The 26,969-nt window shown below is 49.9% G+C and overlaps 1 protein-coding gene across 1 annotated transcript in view; it reads left to right on the forward strand.

Moving 5' to 3' along the window:
• LOC138372341 (uncharacterized) overlaps positions 1 to 26,969 on the forward strand; it is an 83,739-nt gene that overhangs the window by 50,277 nt on the left and 6,493 nt on the right. The window contains exons 5-6 of the mRNA XM_069337622.1: positions 23,917 to 24,096; positions 24,213 to 24,650. Coding sequence (XP_069193723.1) covers positions 23,917 to 24,096; positions 24,213 to 24,650 — 618 coding nt within the window. The remainder of the gene's footprint in view (positions 1 to 23,916; positions 24,097 to 24,212; positions 24,651 to 26,969) is intronic.

Genomic DNA, 26,969 nt, shown 5'->3' on the forward strand with positions numbered 1-26,969 from the left:
GAACCGGATGCAGGCAGGGTGAACCAGGGGAAAAGACAAGGGGGCTTGGATGGAACCGAAGCAACCAACACCCCCAAGTCCCAAAACGAACTACAACGGGGCAGCCCCGGGGCTCCCGGGGAGGAAACCACGAGAACGTTGCCACCACCAAGGCTCAAGTGCAACGCCCCTGCTGCCCGCACCCGCTGTGTTAGCACAACTGGGTAACCGAGCCACAACGAGCAACCAAACTCGCAGGACTCCGGGTCGAAGGTGTCACCGACCCCACAGGCAGCAGACGGAGGCAAAACAGAGAGTCACCCAGAGACAAAAGGTGAGAGCAACCCTCAAACTCGCTGGAAGCGAGGGGGGGGCTCTGGGGTCACATCCATCGGACCCACGCGCCCCCAGGGGTTTCCCAGGGTCCCGAGCGTTTACTTTAAGAGGACTCGCGCTCAGGTAGTCCCAGGCAGGGTACTGCTAACCGGCACCCAAAGCTACCAAACAACTTTCTAAGAGCTGAACCCCCGGGACGTGTACACTCACGGGGACCTAGCAGGGGGCACCACCAGAAAATACTCAGAACACAAGGGACACAAGGGGCAAGAACGAAGGCAGACCCCCCACCAGGTAGATAAACAAAAAGAAAAAGAAAACCCCGCAAGAGGACAGCGTACCCAAGCGGAACAGAGCCGGCCGCTATGATTGGTAAAGACAAGCTGCACAGTACCCCGCGCCCCACCAGTGCAAACACTGCCCCTTACTCTAAGGCGAACAAGGGAGACAGAACCCCCGAGCACACAAAGAGCGGCCGAAAACCAAGCAGTAAACGGCCAAGCAGGGGCAGGACCCAAGGAACTTGTGGAAGGTGGCCCCAAGCCCCAAGGGCAGTACTTACAGGGCACCTAGGGAAGGGAACCCTAGGCGCATGCAGCCCGAGTACTGAAGAATCACTCCCGGCTCACGCACCACCTAGAAAACAGACACCACACTCTAGGTACAGTGCTGAAACAACCACTGGAGCCGGAGCACATAACCATTGCCTATAGCATCAGCCTTAGAACTGATGGGTGGATAGCCGGCGTGGGAGGTCTGGGGCTCCCCCTTCCCCCTCCTGGGGAGGGGGGAGCTGCGCAGACAGCGGCGCGGTGACGTATGACGTCATACTAGTTTCCTTGTTTTCTGTTGAAGAGTTCTATCCACTAGTTCGGCTTAGGTAGCAATTTTCACCAGAATAGGGGTTTGTTTTGGAATGCTTACCTTTCTGGATGCTTGACCCGGTCGATGGCAGACATAGAATGCTTCCAACCACACGGGGGTTTCTATAGGCCATTGCTCCCCTTGCCTCTCTGAGGGGGCCAGGTTCTGGCTCGTGGTCCCCGGTAGGCCCTAGAACTCCATACACATGACTGATGCCAAAGTCTGACATTAGCATATCAGCCGGTAAAGCTCCGGGGAGCCTCCGGGTCTCACCCAGAAAATGGCGTTTCATTACATTCAACGCTGGTTTTTTGTACGAGTTTAGTGCACAAATGAGATTTTCCGCCATTGGAAAATCCTGCAATGATTATTCTGCTAGGTTCATTGAAAATATCGAGTTGTTCTTCAGTGATAGGTGAACTATCCATGACCCGTGTTGGGTTTGTACTGACATAAGTATGATAAGGTTATTATATATAAACATGGAAGGTTTCATAAAAACATCAAAGTATACATTTCATATTTTTATATTTTTGCATAGAACATTTTCAAAACATAGGTTAGGGGGGCACGGTTTTATGAAAACATCAAAGTATACATTTCACAATTTTTATTTTTTATATACAACAGAACATTTTCAACATAGATATACAACAGAACATTTTCAACATAGGTTAGGGGAGACTGCATTTTCAGAACATCAGTAATGAGTCAGGGGCCCCGCAATTTTTCAAACATCAATGACAGGTTAGGGGAGGTAGCAATTTTCAAACATCAATGACAGGTTAGGGGAGGCAGCAATTTTCAAACATCAATGATAGGTTAGGGGAGGTAGCAATTTTTCAAACATCAATGACAGGTTAGGGGAGGCAGCAATTTTCAAACATCAATGATAGGTTAGGGGAGGTAGCAATTTTTCAAACATCAATGACAGGTTAGGGGAGGCAGCAATTTTCAAACATCAATGACAGGTTAGGGGAGGTTGCAAATTTTCTATCACCAATTTCTTCAGTCACTAATTGTGAGGATACGTCTTGTTAACCAGTGCATCGCGTTTTCCCCACATATTGAATATGGGATGGAATCCACGTCTCACAGGACGTGCAGCAGCAGCAGCAGCAGGTGCAGGTACATCCTCCTCCTCCTCCTCATTCTCTTCTTCATTAATTTCTGCTCGAGGTATATCGGGGTGTCCATACGCCAAAGACTGTGTAGGACTCAGTACATAACGTTTATCGTCAAAGGTGGGCAATCCACGTTTTGTAGTGAGACAGGTACACATACGGCCTTTAACATTGCTAATAGATCTGGATTGGAACCTTTGCCCAATATTTAACTCTAAAGCACTTTGGAAAGCAGCATGAGTGAGTTTAGACTGATGATAAGTGGGAATTCCTTTACAACGACAGATCTGAACCTGATCTTGAGTGAGAATTGAGTACATTTTAGGCTTCAATGCAATGAGTTCCTTGATAATTTTGGCTCCAACTTCCGATTTTAACAAACCTAGTTGACCTTTGCGAGAGTCATCGAAATAGGGATTTTCAGGAGGGAAATTACTGAAATCCATATGCTGAGTTAAAGGCAGTTTATTTAATTCCTCAAAAGCATTTGGACAGCTTAATTCAATCAAATACGAATCTGTATCCGTACACAGCAATCTAGCTTTGTCTCCATAATGAGCTTTGACGGTATTGTACCAAAAATCATATAGGATCCTCTTAGCTATTTGCAAGATCTGGAACCCCAGATAGGTTGGTGTATTGACTGTGATTGTTTCTTAACTGTGCAAATGACTCTTCACTTAATAAAATGCTCCGTTTGAAGAACAGATTGCGTGCATGCTTTTGGAATTTGTCTCGTGATGTAACTAAATAATGCTGATCGCCATATTTACTCACATTTGTCAAACTCTTGCCGTAAATTGCATTTGATACCAGCTTGAAAGCTTTACCCTTAATAGCGCAAGGTGTATTTGCACGTTCACGAGCATTTGTTTCGACAAATTCCTTAAGGTACTTGCACTGTTGGAATTCATAAACTGCATTTACCTTAGCCACTTCCAATCCCAATTTCATCAGCATCTGAAGCAAATCTAAACTCACCAAGTAATCTTTTTGAGGGAGATGTGAAGCAATTAATTTATTGTTTTTCTTGGGGAGTTTATGATCTTCGGTATTTAAAATATGTTTGCTATAATCGGAGAGAAGATCAGTTGAAATATTAGCATGCGACAGGGTTAATGGCAAGTCATCGGTGTATCGAGCCACCTCAGGTGCGACATGCTTGGTATCACACATGACCCAATACCCCTTATCCCCATCACATGCAATATTTTCCAATCCCTGTTGGAGCCAATCATTGCATTCGGCAGCAGATAATTTACGGATCCCACCTTGAGGAAGCAGTTCTGTCATACAGGTGGCGTATAAGCCATTAAAATCTAAATAAAGAATATATTTATCGGTACTAGAAGGATCAGCACCCGTATGCTCATTTTGTACACTTGTGTGTTGTCGCACAACAGAGGTAAATCCGCCTCTTAGATTTCTACGCAATACATCGTACAAATGGGGATCAGAAATAGAGTCCAAGACAACTTGACTCTAAACAAGAAAGCGTCCCATGCAAAACTAGATAACGAGACGTAGTGTGTAATGTCTAACTTGTACAGCTCAAGCATGGTCTTGCGCCATACAGTGAACACATCACACAATAGTCCAGTATCTACTTTCAAATAGACCTTCAAGTAATCCCCAATGGTCTTGCATTCCGCTAATCTGAAGACTTCTTTAGCCTGTGTATAATCGGTCTCGCTTATGGCCTCGTGTTTTAAACTATTGAAAAAGGCTTCGGGAGGAGGAAGATCCGGTTCATTTAATTTCTCCAAAGATGAAATATAATCATAACAGAATACCTGTTTGCCTGTCTTTAATAAATGGTGGGCGGCTGCAGGGACATCATCTAGCATAACTGAGGTGTAAGTGGTGGGTTTACCTTCCTTGATATGTTCTTTAGCTAGTTTTTCAAGCCCACCATTTAGTAAAGCCAGACTATCCATAAACCGAAGTTTACCGATATCTACTTTCATGAACTTAAATCCATCTTTGGAGGCAATGTCAATTTTGCGGTTAGGGACGTTAGACAATTCATTTAAAATTACTCCGAGGTCATAAGCAGCATTGTGAGAGAATGTATACAGATATTTATAAGAATTTCTGCATAACATGTTACATCTGCGACAATAGGCAGCTAGATAGTTATTAAATTCAATAGCATGATCATGATGACGGTGCTTGTCTTTATCTGATTTAAATGGCCTATAACACATTTCACATGTGGTTTGCCGTCTATAGGCTTGCCAATGTTCACGTGTCATAGATATTTTGTATTTAGGCATGGTAGATTTGATTCTCTTCCATGCTTTCTCCAAAGTATCTATGAAATGATTCACAGGGTCATCCCCCATATATGTTAATTTCTCTACCACCTCCAATTCCCTGTTGATGATAATAAAAGCATATGCCACGGCTTTGTGACGCTTCTTGATCATACCTTGGGGATTGGAGGGGTCCAACAAGCACTCGAAATCATAATATGCTGTGTGAGAGGGTCCACAGGCACGACCGTAATTTTTGAACTTGATTTTATGACCTTCAGGGTAAAATTCCAATGTTTGTTTAACTTCACATGACTCTTCATGATCCCGCATATCGTCAGGCGTTAAATGAATTAAACACGAATGACAAAAAATATGATTGTTGGGTATTTTACTTGCATGGTTACGCATGTTACGGACATATTGATTGAAATCTTTAATGAGCACAAGATGCTGATCCTCTAGCATGAGCAAAGGTACTTTAGGTGCAGAATGTTCTCTCCCTTTTCTAGCTAAGCTAATGTAGTACCTATTGTCTTCACGCGTGAGCACATAGATAAATATACTTAATTTATTTATACTTTCTATTTTATTGATATTGTCATACGTTATGGGAATTTCAATATCCTCACTCCAACAGACGAATCTAAGACACCACCTGGCTGACTTGGAACGTGCTCTGATATTGTCTAAATGCATCCCCCGAGCTAGAGATATGTATGCCGCTAAACATTGGATCAAGCATATATTTTGCTCGCCTTTAGGATTGAAAACATGTCTTGAACCACGCAATTTATCTGGATAAGGCACGAATCCCCCCAGACGGATGGGATGCTGAACAGCTATGGAATTGATATAAAAACCAGAAATGCTCTGTATACCTAGACTTGAACCTTCTGTCTCGGCAAAGAACTCTTCTAACTTATTATCCAATTCAGCAATCCATTGATCTACGACGACAATAGCCTCATGCCTAGATACAGTGCGCTGCTCGGCCCTTATAGGTAATTCTCCCTCAAAATCAGGTTCATTTTCTTGATTAAGCCGTTGTAAATTGAATGTAAAATCGGGGTATATCAAGAGGGCAGGAGGGAAATTGGGATGAACGGCATCAAATAAGGATTCTATTTGCCGGATAAAATAATCACGATATATAGTTAAATAATGGGCAGGATCTCCTTGGGCATGATCTGGGATGCTATATGAATGGCGTATGTAACCCCCATTGAAATTATTAATCACTTCAAGCACTTCGGGTTGAGGAGGAAGCAAAACATCTACCTGCTGCTGCTGTTCCTGTTCCTGAGGAGGTGGTGGAGAATGAGCGATAGGCTGGCTGGCTTCCATATCCGAATCTGCTTCCCAAACCAAATGCAGGGAGTCTTCTTCATCCTCCAGTTGAGAACCTATAAGTAACAAGAATAATGATTTCAATAAATAAAATTATATATAGGGAGTTTAATAATAATAATGGGATTATTGAAATATGAAAATAATAATTAATGTGGATGTTACTTACAATTAGAACTTTCCCTGTTGTCATTATCTTCTGGTGTTGGTGAGCGAGCTCGGCTCATGCTAGGCTTGTCACCACCACCTCCACGAGGATATTCTTCCTCTACCTCCACTACCTGCTGAGTTGGCGAGCCTAAAATCATATAAATGATCATGTGAATAATAATTGAAGATGATAAGTGAGGTATTTATATAAATATATCCAACAAGAATTGGGAATGGTTTAACATTACAGAAGAACTATATTTAACTTACTTTCGTACTGGACGCTTTGGTGCGATGACGCTTCTGAGTGCTCTGAATCAGAACTAGTATCAGACTCGGAATCATCTAGATACATGCAGAATGGACATGCATCAGGGTTGCGACCTGTAGATTTTAATTATTCTATATAGTTATGCGTATTTTTTTTTGTAAGGAATGCTGTATAGCTCTACAACTAATTGTAAATAATAATTCATATATAAATTCAGCTGCTGCAATTTATTAAATTATGTATTTTTGTTCAGAATATTAATACAAATAATATCTGATGCTGCTGTTAAGTCATTTTTTTCAATAGTAACTATAAATATGCTATAACTTACAACATATCTATGGGAAATTTCTACAGTTGTCATAACCACACTGATACTTACGGATAGAACAAATCACTTTGGAGCACGATGGACAAATCTTATCAAAATGTCCACGAGGTATTTTAAAGCACTGCTCACCGTAAATAACGCACTGATGCCGAGGATTGGCGGTGAAGGTTATCCTACATTCAGCACACCCCCTCGCCATCCGGCCCGTTGGCGTCGTGAGGGGGCTTGGTGGACGGCTGCCGGAGTGTGATGCTCCGTTGGGCAGTCCTCTGTCCTTTTCTGGCCTTGCACTCCTGCTGCTGTCTTCTCCAATTGTGCCGGATCGCTTTTCTTTTTCCTTATGTTTCGTTTTTCTCCCCCCTCTTCTCCTATCTGCTTGTCGTTTCCTGCCGATCTTTTGCTTGTTTTGGATTCTTTCTTTGGAATTCTATTTTAACGCCCGGGTGCTTGAGGAGGCATACTCTTGCACCCGTAGAATTGTAGTACCCAACGTCTCGAGCGAGGGGAACCTTTTATTGTCAATCCCCCTTTCGTCGCTGAACCCGATCTCGACGGACTGACGGTTCTTAAGGTGGCGTTTGTGGGGCGTATACTCACGACGCACCCCTAGGGGGCCCCGGCATGATCGGCGATAGCTTCCTGTTGGGTGTCCTGCCTCTAATTGTGGCTCCATGGTGGGTATGGGGGCACATTCATGGATGAATTTGTCATTTTTCGTCTCTATGTCGTTGAATGTTTCCGTTGTACCCTCTCAGGCTCGTGGGGTGGGCGACCAAGCCCCCGAGTCGGCCTGTATTGGAAGACCAGGCTCTGTATCTCCCGCTGCGTTGGGCTGCGTTACCTTGCTCCTCCTTTGACCGTCCTGACTTCTTCCCCCAGCTCCCCTCCCTCCTCTGTGGTTGGGTCGAGCCTCCAGCCCCCGGTGGTGACCACTTCGTCCCCTGGTGTGGCTAAGTCTTTTGTTGTGACTACTGCGCCTTTTGACCCCTCTCTCTCTAGGGGTTCTCAACGCCGTTCGCGCCCCAACCGCACTCGCTCGATTCCTTCCCATGCTGATGCGTATCAGGCCTTGTTTGGTCCTGCTTCATGGGCCAAATACTTTGATCTCCTCCCTCTTGATTCTGCACCTCCTGACGATTTCTCCCTCCATCGGCATCTTGTAGATTCCGTGGATGCATCTGTTACTTTCAACCCCACTCGTCTCGGTACACGTGTCGTTGCTGCTCCTTCTCAGGATGCAGTTTCCCGCTTTGCTGCCTTATCTTGCCTTGGCGAGATCCCTGTTCGGGTCTCCAAGAACGTTCAGATGAATGCCAGTGTTGGCACTATTCTCCTCCCACCCCATGTTGCAACCGGTGTTCGGAATCTGCAGGATTGCCACGATGATCTTCGGCATATCCTTGATGCCCAAGGCCATTCTGTCCTCCAGGTTGACTCGTTTACTCGTCCCCCTCGTGGTCGTCGCCGTCGACCCCTTCGCGTTGTGAAGATCACCTTTGATGGTAGGACCCTTCCATCCTCTGTCATTCTTGCTGGTGCTAGGTGCTCTGTCCAGGAGTATATTCCTTCTCCTCGACTTTGTAACAAGTGCTGGAGGTTTGGGCATGGTGCCCTCCGCTGCTCTGGGACTGTCTCTCTCTGTCTTTTGTGTGGGAGTGAAGGTCACTCTAAGTCGGAGTGCACTTCTCCCCAGGCTCGTTGCCTCAACTGCGGTGAGGCCCATCCTACCTTCTCCCGTGCGTGTGTCCATTACAAGCTTGAGGCAGCCGTCCTCAACTTGAAGCACCGGGAGCGTTTATCTTTTCCTGAGGCGAGGCGCCAGGTTCGCTGGCTCCCGCCTTTTGCTAATATCTCTTATGCTCGCGTGTTGCGCTCTTCCTCTCCTCGTCCTTCCCGCCTTCCTCAGACTCACAACCGTTTCCGGGCCTTGGACCCTGATGCGCCCACTGCCCCCTCCTTTGTTCCTTTGGGTTCTCTCCCGAAGGATCCTCCTCCTGGTCCTCTGTCTGGGGTTCCCCTTCCGGTCTGTCGTGTCTCCTGTGTCTTCTTCCTCGTCCCCCTCCGATCCTCCTTCCCTTCCTCTTCCTCCATCTATCGGCTCTCCCCACCGCCTGTCGGTGCGGGCGGATGTCCATCACTCTCCTAACGGCCGTCGTGTGTGCTCTCGTTCGGCTTCTCCTGTTGAGACACTGGAATCCGTTGCCCGGTACGTAGTTGCTGGGACACCGGTCTCTTTAAGTCAGAAGCGAAAGCCTGGCTCCTCTCCTTCCTCTTCCCCGGCGGGTAAGAAGGCTTCGCTTTCTTCCTCAGCTCCTACTTCTGGCTCTGTTGCTCCTTCCCCTCCCGTTTCAGTGATTGCGCCCCCTGTTCCTGCTATGGAGGTTTCTTTGGCCCCTGCTTCCCTTTCAGTTGCTGCTCTTGCTGGGGTGCGCTCCCCTCTTTCTACTTCCCTTCTTCCTGCTGCTGTCCTTGACTGCTCCTCTCCGTTGTCTCCTCTTCCTCCTCCTCCTCCTCCTCCGGACCCCGCCCGCCCACCTCTTATCTGTTCTCCCGTTTCCTTCCCTCCGTCTTTGCTCAGTTTACCCATGCCCCCTAACCCTGACTTTGCTGACCCTGATCCCGACCCTGATATTCTTTAACGTGCTCTGTTGCTCTTTCGCCTTTGTTTCTTCCTTGTTCTCTGTTTTTGTCCTTTCTCTTCTCGTCGTTGTCCATTCTTCAATGGAACGTTCGAGGTTATTACGCCAATTTCCTCGAACTACAACTTCTGATTTCGCAGTTTTCGCCCCTTTGTGTCTGTCTCCAGGAGCCAATGCTTGGTGCTCATCCTGGTCGTTTTCGTGGCTATTCCTTTCTCTCCCCCCCCCCCAGCCATTGCTGGGGCTTCTAATTCTTCTGCTCTCTTGATTCGTGCTGATGTTCCCTTTGTTCCTTTGCTTTTTCCTTCGCCTCTCCATTGTTCTGCTGCTCGTATCTTTGTGGGGAAATGGTACACACTTTGTTCCATTTATCTCCCCCCGAGTGTCCCGCTCTCTCTTCCTGATTTGAAACACCTCCTAGACTCCTTGCCGGAGCCTGTGCTCCTGCTGGGTGACTTCAATTGTCGTCATTCTCTTTGGGGTGACGTTCTGACGAATACCCGGGGTCGCCTCCTTGAGCCGTTTCTCCTCTTTTCTTCCCTGTCTCTTCTGAATTCTGGTGAGCCCACTCATTTGGACTCTCGGACTCGCGCCCTTTCTTGTCTTGATCTTTCTCTCTGCTCTTCTTCTCTTTACTTACATTTCACGTGGCAGGTTCTTGATGACCTCCATGGAAGTGATCATTTCCCCATCCTTGTTTCCTTTTTCTCTTTTCGCCCTTCCCTCTCTTTCCCTAGGTGGCAGTTTGCTAAGGCAGACTGGACCCTATTTACCCTCAGTGCTGCTCTCTCTGACCTCTCCCTTCTGCCTCTCTCTCGCGCTCTCCTCCTTTTTCATGACACTGTCTTCAACGCTGCCCTCCGCTCTATTCCTCCCTCTTCCTCTCGGGGTCCACGGAAGTGCGTTTCCTGGTGGAATGCGGACTGTGCTCGGGCTGTCCGCTGTAAGCGTGCAGCCTGGAAGAGGCACCGCCGTAGGCAGACGACCGATTCTTTTCTTTTCTTTCGGAAAGCGAGTGCGGTGGCCCGTAGGGCCATCTGTACGGCTAAACGTGAATGTTGGGCATCTTATGTCTCAACAATTACGTCCGAAACCCCTCTGGCCCAGATCTGGAAGCGTATCCGCAAGATAGCGGGTAAGTTCGTTCCCGATGTTTCACCGGTCCTTCACCTCCATGATACTCTTGTGGCGGACCCGTTGCAGGTCGCTTCCGAACTGGGTTCCCACTTTTCTTCTGTTAGCTCTGGTCTTCATCTTCCCCAATCTTTCCTTCTTCGTAAACCTGTCCTTGAGTCTCGTCCTTTAGATTTCTGCACTCATCTTCAGCTTCCATATAATGATCCCTTCTCTCTCTCTGAACTTCGTTCTGCCCTGGCCCTCTGCGGTTCTACGGCGGCGGGCTCCGATGGTATCCATTATGAGATGCTTCGCCATCTCCCTCCGAGCACGTCTCAGTATTTACTGAGTCTGTATAATCGGATCTGGGAGTCGTCGTCAGTCCCTGAGGACTGGCTCGATGCCGTTGTCCTCCCTGTTCGCAAACCGGGGTCTCTGGGTACTTCCCCTAAGGACTTTCGCCCTATTGCTCTCACAAGTTGTGTCTGCAAACTCTTTGAACGTATGGTTAACGTTCGTCTGATGTGGTTCCTGGAACACCATCACCTCCTCTTCCCTTCTCAATTTGGTTTTCGCAAGTGCCGCAGCACGACAGATGTCCTGGTGAACTTGGAGGTCTATATTCGTACTGCTTTTGCTGCGAAGACCTCCGTTGTTGCCGTCCTTTTTGACCTGGAAAAGGCTTACGACACCACTTGGCGTTATCATATCCTATCTCAACTTCATTCTTTTGGCCTTCGTGGTCATCTCCCTCTCTTTCTCCGCAGCTTCCTCTCTCGTCGTTCCTTTCGGGTGCGCCTTGGTACCGCTCTCTCTCCCTCTTTTCAGCAATAATAAGGTGTGCCCCAGGGTAGTGTTCTGAGCACTACTCTTTTTCTGGTTGCCCTCAATGGTCTTCTTTCCTCTCTTCCTTCTGGTGTCTTCTCCGCTCTCTATGTCGATGATCTTACCCTTTGTTGTCAGGGTGATGATTCGCCTCTCCTTCAACGCCGGCTTCAACTTGCAATTGATGCCGTGTCGTCTTGGGGCCACTGATCATGGCTTCAAGTTCTCTACTTCTAAGACTTGTGCCATGACTTTTACGCGGAAACGGGTTGTTCTTCGTCCCTCTTTGTCACTTTATGGTCATCCCCTTGAATACAAAGATTCCGCGAAGCTTTTGGGGTTATTCCTTGACACTCGTTTCTCTTGGTCTCCCCATATCTCTTACCTCCGTGTTGAGTGCTCTAAGGCCCTTACCCTCCTTCGGGTCTTGTCCCATACTTCTTAGGGGGCAGATCGGCGCACTCTCCTTGCTTTACATTCCTCTCTCGTCCTGTCTAAGCTCGATTATGGTTGCCCTGCTTACTCGTCTGCTTCTCCTTCTACTCTTCGCCGTCTTGATGCTTTGCACCATACTGGGTTGCGCCTCAGTTCTGGTGCCTTTCGTTCGACTCCCGTCCTTAGCTTGTATGTTGACACTGGCTTCCTGTCTCTCCAGGACCGCCATGATCACTACTGTCTTTGCTATCTTGCGCGGTCCTTGCAACATCCTTCCTCTCGCCTCTGTCGTGCTTTAACTTTTACCCCTCCTGCGGTTCCTGTCCCTCTTCACCACCTCCCTCTTTCTGTCCGGTTATCTCGCCTGCAGGATTCTCTTTCCGTTCGTATTTCTGATGTTTCTCCTCGTGTTGTTCCTTCTTTGCCCCCGTGGAGGGTCCCTCTTCCGCGGTTTTGTACATCCTTGACCCGTATCACTAAAGCTTTTACCCCTCCTACGGTTCTAAAACGCCTTTTCCTCGAGCACTTTTCTTCTCACTCCCGCTCCGTTTCTGTCTTCACCGATGGGTCTAAGTCAGCGGACGGTGTTGGCTACTCTGTTGTTTTTCCTGATCGCACTTATATGTGTCGCTTGCCTCCGGAGACTAGCATCTTTACAGCGGAACTTTATGCTATTCGCTATGCTCTTCGTCTCCTGCTTTCTCGTTGTCAGTCTTCCTTTGAAGTTGTTGTTGACTCTCGTAGTGCCCTCATGGCTCTCGGGTCCTTTAATCCGGTTCATCCAGTGGTTGTCGAGATCCAGCATTGGCTGTTTCTCGTTCACAGTAAATTTAAGTCGGTTGAGTTTTGTTGGGTTCCCAGCCATATTGGTGTGTCTTTAAATGAGCGTGCGGATGCTGCCGCCAAGGAAGCTGTCCGCTCTTGTCCCATCTCTCGTAAGGGCATTCCGTATTCCGACTTTTACCCGGTTATCCATTCCTCAGTCCTTACCCGTTGGCAGGCTTCTTGGTTGTCTGTTACTGGTAACAAGCTACGTACTCTTAAATGTTGTGTTTCCTCGTGGCAGTCCTCCTTCCACCGTAACTGGCGGTGGGAAACAGCTCTGGCGAGGTTGCGTATTGGCCATACTTGCTTAACCCATGGTCACTTGATGGAGCGCCACCCTGCTCCTTATTGTCCTAGTTGCATTGTCCCTCTTACAGTCGTGCATGTCCTGCTTGAATGTCCTGACTTCCAGGACAAGCGTGTGTCTTGCTTTCCGACCGCCCCTCGCGGTCACCTGTCCCTCGATAGAATTCTTGGTGACTCGGATACTTTTGATATCGTTCGCCTTATGCGTTTTTGTTCTCGTATAGGCATCCTTGGTGATATTTAGCGCCCTCTGATTATTTTGCGTATTTGATGGTGCTACATAGCCTTCCCGGTTTGGTGCCTTCTTTTGATAATTACTTACTTACATTCAGCACATTTCACCTGGCACAGGTGGAATGGTCCTAGTTTAGGTGCCTTGCAAAGTTCACAAATATACATGGTTGAGTTGATAGATACGAGACAGCGAAGTTCGTTAATGAACAAGTACTGGAGCTAGTTCAGAGTGTTAGCACAGGAAGCCTGAGTTTGACTGTCCTTTGGGCTGGGGGGAGGTCCTTATAAGGTCAGCTCGCTTGCTGCCAGATGTACGATTCTGCTTAAATTGCTGTACGACATTTGGGCATCTATATTAATTTTGAACTTATCAATGTATAATGATTACAGTTTTGGTTGACTAAAATGTATATTCTTAAACCTCTGATTAGGTTAGGTAGGGGATGGATAGTCTAGCCATTTTTTTTTAATAATAATAACATCAAATTCACATGCCAGTAGAACGCCAAAGGTCGCATTGGTTGTCTGGTGACGTCACGCATAGTTGACCAGTCTGGTGCTGTAATACCTTGACACCTATATGCTAATGGCCAGCAATACCTTATCCCTATACCTGAGGTCGCTTTTCATGATGTCACTAAACAACAACAATAACTGGTCTGTAGAATGTATTTGTTTGTTATATATAATAAGTTAGGTTAGGTTAGGTTAGGATGGTTTGATTGGGTTTATGAATAACAGAAAATATAAGAAATGAGAGAAAATACGAGCTATTGTAGCTGTATATCAACTTTGATGAAGCACAGAGTACAGTTCAGGTATTAAGCCAGATTAAGAGTTCACACTTATGTGTGAACCTCCTGGGATCCGCATTTAGCGCGTTGCCGCCTCGCGCCGTATTAGGGATGATGACGTCACAAAGAAGGTAACTGCAGAAGGCCTTATTTCAAAACATGAGAGGCTTGCTTTTACTGAATGAGTTTTTTTTATTTGTTAAATGCTACAGTAAGGTGTGGGAGGTATGTTTTGAGCGAATGTGAGACGTGTATAAGGATAGGGTCACTACTGAACTCGCATTGAAATCGCCAATGCCCAGGGCTCTGTTTTTTCATATAAACGACTGATAGCAGTTTTTTCATTTTATTTTTGCCCTATGCATAATAAACGATCCTTCAAGAAAGATTGTCAAAGCTCAAATTACATTCTCTAGAAAGACGAAGAAGAAGAAATGGGGTGACATGATAGAGGTGTGACTGAATGGACATAGTAAAGGGGGATATTAATAACCTATAAACATATCAACATGAAACAGAACAGGAATGAATTGGATTGGTTTTTTAAATTTAGGAAAAGACCTGGGTAAATACAGGTAACGGGACGAACTCGAAAAATACACAAATAACTTCTTGCAGTGCTGCTCCCCTTTTGTTTCATGCAATGGGCGATGGTTGGAAGTAAATAGGAAATTTAAAATAGTCTAGGGATGATGGTATTTTACATTATGTTCAGGGTTACTGTTGTATCGCAAAACACACGACTCATAGACCGGCTTTTTAATCTCCTTGATCGTGCCTGTGCAGGAATGCTGAGCGGCTAGCTGGTGACGTCATTGACCATTGACGATGCCTGTGCATGGGTCAGGCCATGAAAGAAAATTCGAGAAAACCCTGGGGCCATAGACCGTGCGTGGGAAAATATTTGAGAAAAGCCCAGCCCCATAGACCGTGCTTGGGAAAATATTTGAGAAAAGCCCGGCCCCATAGACCGTGCTTGGGAAAATATTTGAGAAAAGCCCGGCCCCATAGACCGTGCTTGGGAAAATATTTGAGAAAAGCCCGGCCGAATAGACCGTGCTTGGGAAAATATTTGAGAAAAGCCTGGCCCCATAGACCGTGCGTGGGAAAATATTCCAGAAAAGCCCGGCCCCATAGACCGTGCATGGGAAAATATTCCAGAAAAGCCCGGCCCCATAGACCGTGCGTGGGAAAATATTCCAGAAAAGCCCGGCCCCATAGACCGTGCGTGGGAAAATATTCCAGAAAAGTCCGGCCCCATAGACCGTGCGTGGGAAAAACCAAAACGCACGGTCTATGGGGCCATTTACACTACTCATGACCACCCCCCTGCCAGTAGAGGGGCTGGAGCTACAGGTCCAGCACCCCCTCCCCTTCCGGCCCGTTGGCGTCGTGAGGGGGCTTGGTGGACGGCTGCCAGAGTGTGATGCTCCGTTGGGCAGTCCTCTGTCCTTTTCTGGCCTTGCACTCCTGCTGCTGTCTTCTCCAATTGTGCCGGATCGCTTTTCCTTTTCCTTATGTTTCGTTTTTCTCCCCCCTCTTCTCCTATCTGCTTGTCGTTTCCTGCCGACCTTTTGCTTGTTTTGGATTATTTCTTTGGACTTCTTCTATTTTGACGCCCGGGTTCTTGAGGAGGCATACTCTTGCACCCGTAGAACTGTAGTACCCGACGTCTCGAGCGAGGGGAACCTTTTATTGTCAATCCCCCTTTCGTCGCTGAACCCGATCTCGACGGACTGACGGTTCTTAAGGTGGCGTTTGTGGGGCGTATACTCACGACGCACCCCTAGGGGGCCCCGGCATGATCGGCGATAGCTTCCTGTTGGGTGTCCTGCCTCTAATTGTGGCTCCGTGGTGGGTATGGGGGCACATTCGTGGATGAATTTGTCACTTTTCGTCTCTATGTCGTTGAATGTTTCCGTTGTACCCTCTCAGGCTCGTGGGGTGGGCGACCAAGCCCCCGAGTCGGCCTGTATTGGAAGACCAGGCTCTGTAGCTCCCGCTGCGTTGGGCCCCGACCTTGCTCCTCCTTTGACCGTCCTGACTTCTTCCCCCAGCTCCCCTCCCTCCTCTGAGGTTGGGTCGAGCCTCCAGCCCCCGGTGGTGACCACTTCGTCCCCTGGTGTGGCTAAGTCTTTTGTTGTGACTACTGCGCCTTTTGACCCCTCTCTCTCTAGGGGTTCTCAACGCCGTTCGCGCCCCAACCGCACTCGCTCGATTCCTTCCCGTGCTGATGCGTATCAGGCCTTGTTTGGTCCTGCTTCATGGGCCAAATACTTTGATCTCCTCCCTCTTGATTCTGCGCCTCCTGACGATTTCTCCCTCCATCGGCATCTTGTAGATTCCGTGGATGCGTGTGTTACTTTCAACCCCACTCGTCTCGGTACACGTGTCGTTGCTGCTCCTTCTCAGGATGCGGCTTCACGCTTGGCTGCCTTATCTTGCCTTGGCGAGATCCCTGTTCGGGTTTCCAAGAACGTTCAGATGAATTCCAGTGTTGGCACTATTCTCCTCCCACCCCATGTTGCAACCGGTGTTCGGAATCTGCAGGATTGCCACGATGATATTCGGCATATCCTTGATGCCCAAGGTCATTCTGTCCTCCAGGTTGACTCGTTTACTCGTCCCCCTCGTGGTCGTCGCCGTCAACCCCTTCGCGTTGTGAAGATCACCTTTGATGGTAGGACCCTTCCATCCTCTGTCATTCTTGCTGGTGCTCGGTGCTCTGTCCAGGAGTATATTCCTTCTCCTCGACTTTGTAATAAGTGCTGGAGGTTTGGGCATGGTGCCCTCCGCTGCTCTGGGACTGTCTCTCTCTGTCCTTTGTGTGGGAGTGAAGGTCACTCTAAGTCGGAGTGCACTTCTCCCCAAGCTCGCTGCCTCAACTGCGGTGAGGCCCATCCTACGTTCTCCCGTGCCTGTGTCCATTACAAGCTTGAGGCGGCCGTCCTTAACCTGAAGCACCGGGAGCGTTTGTCTTTTCCTGAGGCGAGGCGCCAGGTTCGCCGGCTCCCGCCTTATACTAACATCTCTTATGCTCGCGTGTTGCGCTCTTCCTCTCCTCGTCCTTCCCCCCTTCCTCAGACTCTCAACCGTTTCCGGGCCTTGGACCCTGATACGCCCACTGCCCCCTCCTCTGTTCCTTTGAGTTCTTTCCCGAGGGGTCCCCCTCCTGGTCCTCTGTCTGGGGTTCCCCTTCTTTCAGCCCGGTCTGTCATGTCTCCTGTGTCTTCTTCCTCATCTCCCTCCGATCCTCCTTCCCATCCTCTTCCTCCATCTATCGGCTCTCCCCGCCGCCTGTCGGTGCAGGCGGATGTCCATCGCTCTCCTAACGGCCGTCGTGTGTGCTCTCGTTCGGCTTCTCCTGTTGAGACACTGGAATCTGTTGCCCGGTACGTAGTTGCTGGGACACCAGTCTCTTTAAATCAGAAGCGTAAGCCTGGCTCCTCTCCTTCCTCTTCTCCAGCGGGTAAGAAGGCTTCGCTTTCTTCCTTAGCTCCTACTTCTGGCTCTGTTGCTCCTTCCCCTCCCGTTTCAGTGGTTGCGCCCCCTGTTCCTGCTATGGAGGTTTCTTTGGCTCCTGCTTCCCTTTCGGTTGCTGCTCTTGCTGGGGTGCGCTCCCCTCTTTCTACTCCCCCTCTTCCTACTGCTGTCCTTGACTGCTCCTCTCCGTTGTCTCCTCCTCTTCCTCCTCCTCCTCCTCCGGACCCCGCCCGCCCACCTCTGATCTGTTCTCCCGTTTCCTTCCCTCCGTCTTTGCTCAGTTTACCCATGCCCCCTAACCCTGACTTTGCTGACCCTGATCCTGACCCTGATATTCTTTAACGTGCTCTGTTGCTCTTTCGCCTTTGTTTCTTCCTTGTTCTCTGTTTTTGTCCTTTCTCTTCTCGTCGTTGTCCATTCTTCAATGGAACGTTCGAGGTTATTACGCCAATTTCCTCGAACTCCAACTTCTGATTTCGCGGTTTTCGCCCCTTTGTGTCTGTCTCCAGGAGCCAATGCTTGGTGCTCGTCCTGGTCGTTTTCGTGGCTATTCCTTTCTCTCCCCCCCCCCCCCAGCCATTGCTGGGGCTTCTAATTCTTCTGCTCTCTTGATTCGTGCAGATGTTCCCTTTGTTCCTTTACTTTTTCCTTCGCCTCTCCATTGTTCTGCTGCTCGTATCTTTGTGGGCAAATGGTACACAGTTTGTTCCATTTATCTCCCCCTGAGTGTCCCGCTCTCTCTTCCTGATTTGAAACACCTCCTAGACTCCTTGCCGGAGCCTGTGCTCCTGCTGGGTGACTTCAATTGTAGTCATTCTCTTTGTGGTGACGTTCTGACGAATACCCGGGGTCGCCTCCTTGAGCCGTTTCTCCTATCTTCTTCCCTGTCTCTTCTGAATTCTGGTGAGCCCACTCATTTGGACTCTCGGACTCGCACCCTTTCTTGTCTTGATCTTTCTCTCTGCTCTTCTTCCCTTTACTTAGATTTCACGTGGCAGGTTCTTGATGACTTCCATGGAAGTGATCATTTCCCCATCCTTGTTTCCTTTTTCTCTTTTCGCCCTTCCCTCTCTTTCCCTAGGTGGCAGTTTGCTAAGGCAGACTGGACCCTATTTACCCTCAGTGCTGCTCTCTCTGACCTCTCCCTTCTGCCTCTCTCTCGCGCTCTCCTCCTTTTTCATGACACTGTCTTCAACGCTGCCCTCCGCTCTATTCCTCGGTCTTCCTCTCGGGGTCCACGGAAGTGCGTTCCCTGGTGGATTGCGGACTGTGCTCGGGCTGTCCGCTGTAAGCGTGCAGCCTGGAAGAGGCACCGCCGTAGGCAGACGACCGATTCTTTTCTTTTCTTTCGGAAAGCGAGTGCGGTGGCCCGTAGGGCCATCCGTACGGCTAAACGTGAATGTTGGGCATCTTATGTCTCAACAATTACGTCCGAAACCCCTCTGGCCCGGATCTGGAAGCGTATCCGCAAGATAGCGGGTAAGTTCGTTCCCGATGTTTCACCGGTCCTTCACCTCCATGATACTCTTGTGGCGGACCCGTTGCAGGTTGCTTCCGAACTGGGTTCCCACTTTTCTTCTGTTAGCTCTGTTCTTCATCTTCCCCAATTTTTCCTTCTTCGTAAACCTGTCCTTGAGTCTCGTCCTTTAGATTTCTGCACTCATCTTCAGCTTCCCTATAATGATCCCTTCTCTCTCTCTGAACTTCGTTCTGCCCTGGCCCTCTGCGGTTCTACGGCGGCGGGCTCCGATGGTATTCATTATGAGATTCTTCGCCATCTTCCTCCGAGCGCGTCTCAGTATTTACTGAGTCTGTATAATCGGATCTGGGAGTCGTCGTCAGTCCCTGAGGACTGGCTCGATGCCGTTGTCCTCCCTGTTCGCAAACCGGGGTCTCTGGGTACTTACCCTAAGGACTTTCGCCTATTGCTCTCACAAGTTGTGTCTGCAAACTCTTTGAACGTATGGTTAACGTTCGTCTGATGTGGTTCCTGGAACACCATCACCTCCTCTCCCCTTCTCAATTTGGTTTCCGCAAGTGCTGCAGCATGACAGATGTCCTGGTGAACTTGGAGGTCTATATTCGTACTGCTTTTGCTGCGAAGACCTCCGTTGTTGCCGTCCTTTTTGACCTGGAAAAAGCTTATGACACCACTTGGCGTTATCATATCCTATCTCAACTTCATTCTTTTGGCCTTCGTGGTCATCTCCCTCTCTTTCTCCGCAGCTTCCTCTCTCGTCGTTCCTTTCGGGTGCGCCTTGGTACCGCTCTCTCTCCCTCTTTTCAGCAATACGAAGGTGTGCCCCAGGGTAGTGTTCTGAGCACTACTCTTTTTCTGGTTGCCCTCAATGGTCTTCTTTCCTCTCTTCCTTCTGGTGTCTTCTCCGCTCTCTATGTCGATGATCTTACCCTTTGTTGTCAGGGTGATGATTCGCCTCTCCTTCAACGCCGGCTTCAACTTGCAATTGATGCCGTGTCGTCTTGGGCCACTGATCATGGCTTCAAGTTCTCTACTTCTAAGACTTGTGCCATGACATTTACGCGGAAACGGGTTGTTCTTCGTCCCTCTTTGTCACTTTATGGTCATCCCCTTGAATACAAAGATTCCACGAAGCTTTTGGGGTTATTCCTTGACACTCGTTTGTCTTGGTCTCCCCATATCTCTTACCTCCGTGTTGAGTGCTCTAAGGCCCTTACCCTCCTTCGGGTCTTGTCCCATACTTCTTGGGGGGCAGATAGGCGCACTCTCCTTGCTTTACATTCCTCTCTCGTCCTGCCTAAGCTCGATTATGGTTGCCCTGCTTACTCGTCTGCTTCTCCTTCTACTCTTCGCCGTCTTGATGCTTTGCACCATACTGGGTTGCGCCTCAGTTCTGGTGCCTTTCGTTCGACTCCCGTCCTTAGCTTGTATGTTGACACTGGCTTCCTGTCTCTCCAGGACCGCCGTGATCGCTACTGTCTTCGCTATCTTGCGCGGTCCTTGCAACATCCTTCCTCTCGCCTCTGTCGTGCTTTAACTTTTACCCCTCCTGCGGTTCCTGTTCCTCTTCACCACCTCCCTCTTTCTGTCCGGTTATCTCGCCTGCAGGATTCTCTTTCCGTTCGTATTTCTGATGTTTCTCCTCGTGTTGTTCCTTCTTTGCCCCCGTGGAGGGTCCCTCTTCCGCGGTTTTGTACATCCTTGACCCGTATCACTAAAGCTTTTACCCCTCCTATGGTTCTAAAACGCCTTTTCCTCGAGCACTTTTCTTCTCACTCCCGCTCCGTTTCTGTCTACACCGATGGGTCTAAGTCTGCGGACGGTGTTGGCTACTCTGTTGTTTTTCCTGATCGCACTTATATGTGTCGCTTGCCTCCGGAGACTAGCATCTTTACAGCGGAACTTTATGCTATTCTCTATGCTCTTCGTCTCCTACTTTCTCGTTGTCAGTCTTCCTTTGTAGTTGTTGTTGACTCTCGTAGTGCCCTCATGGCTCTCGGGTCCTTTAATCCGGTTCATCCAGTGGTTGTCGAGATCCAGCATTGGCTGTTTCTCGTTCACAGTAAATTTAAGTCGGTTGAGTTTTGTTGGGTTCCCAGCCATATTGGTGTGTCTTTAAATGAGCGTGCGGATGCTGCCGCCAAGGAAGCTGTCCGCTCTTGTCCCATCTCTCGTAAGGGCATTCCGTATTCCGACTTTTACCCGGTTATCCATTCCTCAGTCCTTACCCGTTGGCAGGCTTCTTGGTTGTCTGTTACTGGTAACAAGCTACGTACTCTTAAATGTTGTGTTTCCTCGTGGCAGTCCTCCTTCCACCGTAACCGGCGGTGGGAAACAGCTCTGGCGAGGTTGCGTATTGGCCATACTCGCTTAACCCATGGTCACTTGATGGAGCGCCGCCCTGCTCCTTATTGTCCTAGTTGCATTGTCCCTCTTACGGTCGTGCATGTCCTTCTTGAATGTCCTGACTTCCAGGACGAGCGTATGTCTTGCTTTCCGACCACCCCTCGCGGTCACCTGTCCCTCGATAGAATTCTTGGTGACTCGGATACTTTTGATATCGTTCGCCTTATGCGTTTTTGTTCTCGTATTGGCATCCTTGGTGATATTTAGCGCCCTCTGATTATTTTGCGTCTTTGATGGTGCTACATAGCCTTCCCGGTTTGGTGCCTTCTTTTGATAATTACTTACTTACTTACAGGTCCAGCAGGAATCCCCTGCCAGGAGAGGGGGCTGGAGCTACAGATTCAGGGCCAACCCCCTGCCAGTAGAGGGGAGCTAGAGCTACAGGTCCAGCACCAACCCCCTGCTAGTAGAGGGGGGCTGGATCTACAGGTCCAGCACCAACCTCCTGCCAGTAGAGGGGGGCTGGAGCTACAGGTCCAGCATCAACCCCCTGCCAGTAGAGGGGGCTGGAGCTACAGATTCAGGGCCAACCTCCTGCCAGTAGAGGGGAGCTAGAGCTACAGGTCCAGCACCAACCCCCTGCCAGTAGAGGAGGGCTGGATCTACAGGTCCAGCACCATTCCCCTGCCAGTAGAGGGGGCTGGAGCTACAAGTCCAGCACCATTCCCCTGCCAGTAGAGGGGGCTGGAGCTACAGGTCCAGCACCAACCCCCTGCCAGTAGAGGGGGGGGCTGGAGCTACAGGTCCAGCTCCAACCCCCTGCCAGTAGAGGGGGGAGGCTGGAGCTACAGGTCCACCACCAACCCCCTGCCAGTAGAGGGGGGGCTGGAGCTACAGGTCCAGCTCCAACCCCCTGCCAGTAGAGGGGGGGGCTGGAGCTACGGGTCCAGCTCCAACCCCCTGCCAGTAGAGGGGGAAGGCTGGAGCTACGGGTCCAGCTCCAACCCCCTTCCCCCCTGCCGGTAGAGGTGGGCTGGAGGTACTGGTTCAGCACCAATTCCCTGCCAGTAGAGGGGGAGGCTGGAGCTACAGGTTCAGCACCAACCCCCTGCCTGTAGAGGGGGGGGGGCCTGGAGCTACAGGTCCAGGACCAGCCCCATGCCAGTAGAGGGGGCTGGAGCTACAGGTCCAGCTTCAACCCCCTGCCAGTAGAGGGGGCTGGAGCTACAGATTCAGGGCCAACCCCCTGCCAATAGAGGGGAGCTAGAGCTACAGGTCCAGCACCAACCCCCTGCTAGTAGAGGGGTGGGTGGAGCTACAGGTCCAGCACCAACCCCCTGCCAGTAGAGGAGTGCTTTAGCAACAGATGCAGGACCACCCTCCCCCCCTGCCAGTAGAGGAGGGCTGGAGCTACAGGTCCAGCACCAACCCCCTGCCAGTAGAGGGGGGCTGGAGCTACAGGTCCAGCACCAACCCCCTGCCAGTAGAGGGGGGCTGGAGCTACAGGTCCAACACCAACTCCCTGCCAGTAGAGGGGGGGGGGGCTGGAGCTACAGGTCCAGCACCAACCCCCAGCCAGTAGAGGGGGGGCTTGAGCTATAGGTCTAGCAACAACCCCCCTTCCCAGTAGAGGGGGGGGCTTGAGCTATACGTCTAGCAACAACCCCCTGCCAGTAGAGGGGGGCTGGAGCTACAGGTCCAGCACAACCCCCCTTCCAGTTGAGGGGGGCTGGAGCTACAGGTCCAGCACCAACCCCCTGCCAGTAGAGGGGGGGGGGGCTGGAGCTACAGGTCCAGCATAATGGGGCTGTCACTGACCACAGGTGATAATGGGGCTGACACTGACCACAGGTGATAATGGGGCTGACAGTAACCACAGGTGATAATGGGGCTGACTGCCCACTGGTGATAATGGGGCTGACGCTGACTACAGGTGATAATGGGGCTGACGCTGATCACAGGTGATAATGGGGCTGACACTGCCCACATGTGATAATGGGGCTGACTCTGCCCACTGGTGATAATGGGGCTGACACTGACCACAGGTGATAATGGGGCTGACACTGTCCACAGGTGATAATGGAGCTGACACTGTCCACAAGTGATAATGGGGCTGACACTGCCCACTGGTGATAATGGGGCTGACACTGACCACAGGTGATAATGGGGCTGACACTGACCACAGGTGATAATGGGGCTGACGCTGTCCACAGGTGATAATGGGGCTGACACTGACCACAAGTGATAATAGGGCTGACTCTGTCCACAGGTAATAATGGGGCTTACACTGACCACAGGTGATAATGGGGCTGTCACTGACCACAGGTGATAATGGGGCTGACACTGTCCACAGGTGATAATGGGGCTGACACTGACCACAGGTGATAATGGGGCTGACACTGACTACAGGTGATAATGGGGCTGACACTGACCACAGGTGATAATGGGGCTGACACTGTCCACAGGTAATAATGGGGCTGACACTGACCACAGGTGATAATGGGGCTGACACTGACCACAGGTGATAATCGGGCTGACACTGACCACAGGTGATAATGGGGCTGACACTGTCCACAGGTAATAATGGAGCTTACACTGACCACAGGTGATAATGGGGCTGACACTGACCACAGGTGATAATGGGGCTGACACTGACCACAGGTGATAATGGGGCTGACACTGACCACAGGTGATAATGGGGCTGACACTGACCACAGGTGATAATGGGGCTGACACTGTCCACAGGTCATAATGGGGCTGACACTGTCCACAGGTTGAGGACCTCCGCAGGATGAGGGAGCCCGTCAAGAGGCTGGTGGAGGCTGGCCGGGTGGTGGCCGTCCAGGAAGACCAAGATGGCCGCCGCTCCGCCAGGATAACTCTACAAGACGGACAGCTGTACCTCCACCCACTCCTGCGTCAGCCCACGCCCGCCCACGCCCACACCCTCCAGGTGACTTTATTACAGCCACTAGTCTTACTGACATTACTGATTTACTGAGTTATCATAACTAATATGATAACATTTTGTTGTACAGTTATCAGCATGATTTATTTCATTTTCTGCAGGAGAGTGAGGTTGTGGGCGTGCAGGAGCCCTCCTGCACTCTGGCGTTCCTTGACCTCGGGTGGGCGTGGTCAACAAGAGGGCGGGTCACCATCCAGCTGACCCCTGACACTCCGCTGGCCAGACAGTTTGTGTTGTTGTGTACGGGCCAGCGGGGCCACACCTACCGCAACACTAAACTGTTGCAGGTGTGGCACAAGGGTCAGCCTGATGAGTATGTGGTGGGTGGAGACTACGAGAGTAATGATGGTAAGGGAGGAGCCCCATTGCTGCCTGACCTCCAGGGGAAGTACCGGAAGTCAGACCGGGCAGGAGCTGTGTTGTGCTGCGATGATCTGGAGAGTACCAGAGGTGCCCTGTTCATCATCACCACCAGGGACCTCCAGGGTGGTCACCGGTGGCCACGTGTCTTCGGTGATGTGGTGAGCGGCCTGGATGTGGTGAGGGCAGCAGTCAACCACAGTGACATTACGGAGGTGACTGTGGTGGACTGTGGTGTTGTGCTGCCACTCTAGTTCACTGTACCACCACTACTGTGGTGCTGTACTGCCACTCTAGTTCACTGTACCATCACCATCACTACTGTGGTGTTGTGCTGCCACTCTAGTTCACTGTACTGCCACTCTAGTTCACTGTACCATCACCATCACTACTGTGGTGTTGTGCTGCCACTCTAGTTCACTGTACCACCACCATCACTACTGTGGTGTTGTGCTGCCACTCTAGTTCACTGTACCATCACCATCACTACTGTGGTGTTGTGCTGCCACTCTAGTTCACTGTACCATCACCATCACTACTGTGATGTTGTGCTGCCACTCTAGTTCACTGTACCACCACCATCACTACTGTGGTGTTGTGCTGCCACTCTAGTTCACTGTACCACCACCATCACTACTGTGGTGTTGTGCTGCCACTCTAGTTTACTGTACCATCACCATCACTACTGTGATGTTGTGCTGCCACTCTAGTTCACTGTACCACCACCATCACTACTGTGGTGTTGTGCTGCCACTCTAGTTCACTGTACCACCACCATCACTACTGTGGTGTTGTGCTGCCACTCTAGTTCACTGTACCATCACCATCACTACTGTGGTGTTGTGCTGCCACTCTAGTTCACTATCACCACTACTGTGGTGTTGTGCTGCCACTCTAGTTCACTGTACCACCACTACTGTGGTGCTGTACTGCCACTCTAGTTCACTGTACCATCACCATCACTACTGTGGTGTTGTGCTGCCACTCTAGTTCACTGTACCATCACCATCACTACTGTGATGTTGTGCTGCCACTCTAGTTCACTCTACCACCACCATCACTACTGTGGTGTTGTGCTGCCACTCTAGTTTACTGTACCATCACTATCACTACTGTGGTGTTGTGCTGCCACTCTAGTTCACTGTACCACCACCATCACTACTGTGGTGTTGTGCTGCCACTCTAGTTCACTGTACCATCACCATCACTACTGTGGTGTTGTGCTGCCACTCTAGTTCACTGTACCATCACCATCACTACTGTGATGTTGTGCTGCCAGTCTAGTTCACTGTACCACCACCATCACTACTGTGGTGTTGTGCTGCCACTCTAGTTCACTGTACCACCACCATCACTACTGTGGTGTTGTGCTGCCACTCTAGTTCACTGTACCATCACCACCACTACTGTGGTGTTGTGCTGCCACTCTAGTTCACTGTACCACCACCATCACTACTGTGGTGTTGTGCGGCCACTCTAGTTCACTGTACCACCACTATCACTACTGTGGTGTTGTACTGCCACTCTAGTTCACTGTACCATCACTACTGTGGTGTTGTGCAGCCACTCTAGTTCACTGTACCATCACTACTGTGGTGTTGTGCTGCCACTCTAGTTCACTGTACCATCACTACTGTGGTGTTGTGCTGCCTCTCTAGTTCACTGTACCATCACTACTGTGGTGTTGTGCTGCCACTCTAGTTCACTATCACCACTACTGTGGTGTTGTGCTGCCTCTCTAGTTCACTGTACCATCACTACTGTGGTGTTGTGCTGCCACTCTAGTTCACTATCACCACTACTGTGGTGTTGTGCTGCCTCTCTAGTTCACTGTACCATCACTACTGTGGTGTTGTGCTGCCACTCTAGTTCACTGTACCACCACCATCACTACTGTGGTGTTGTGCTGCCACTCTAGTTCACTGTACCATCACCATCACTACTGTGGTGTTGTGCTGCCACTCTAGTTCACTGTACCACCACCATCACTACTGTGGTGTTGTGCTGCCACTCTAGTTCACTGTACCATCACCATCACTACTGTGGTGTTGTGCTGCCACTCTAGTTCACTGTACCACCACCATCACTTCTGTGGTGTTGTGCTGCCACTCTAGTTCACTGTACCATCACTATCACTACTGTGGTGTTGTGCTGCCACTCTAGTTCACTGTACCACCTCCATCACTACTGTGGTGTTGTGCTGCCACTCTAGTTCACTGTACCATCACTATCACTACTGTGGTGTTGTGCTGCCACTCTAGTTCACTGTACCACCACCATCACTACTGTGGTGTTGTGCTGCCACTCTAGTTCACTGTACCATCACTATCACTACTGTGGTGTTGTGCTGCCACTCTAGTTCACTGTACCACCACCATCACTACTGTGGTGTTGTGCTGCCACTCTAGTTCACTGTACCACCACCATCACTACAGTGGTGTTGTGCTGCCACTCTAGTTCACTGTACCATCACTATCACTACTGTGGTGTTGTGCTGC

This window comes from Procambarus clarkii, chromosome 38 (genome assembly GCF_040958095.1).
Source record: "Procambarus clarkii isolate CNS0578487 chromosome 38, FALCON_Pclarkii_2.0, whole genome shotgun sequence".
NCBI classification, from domain to species: domain Eukaryota; kingdom Metazoa; phylum Arthropoda; class Malacostraca; order Decapoda; family Cambaridae; genus Procambarus; species Procambarus clarkii.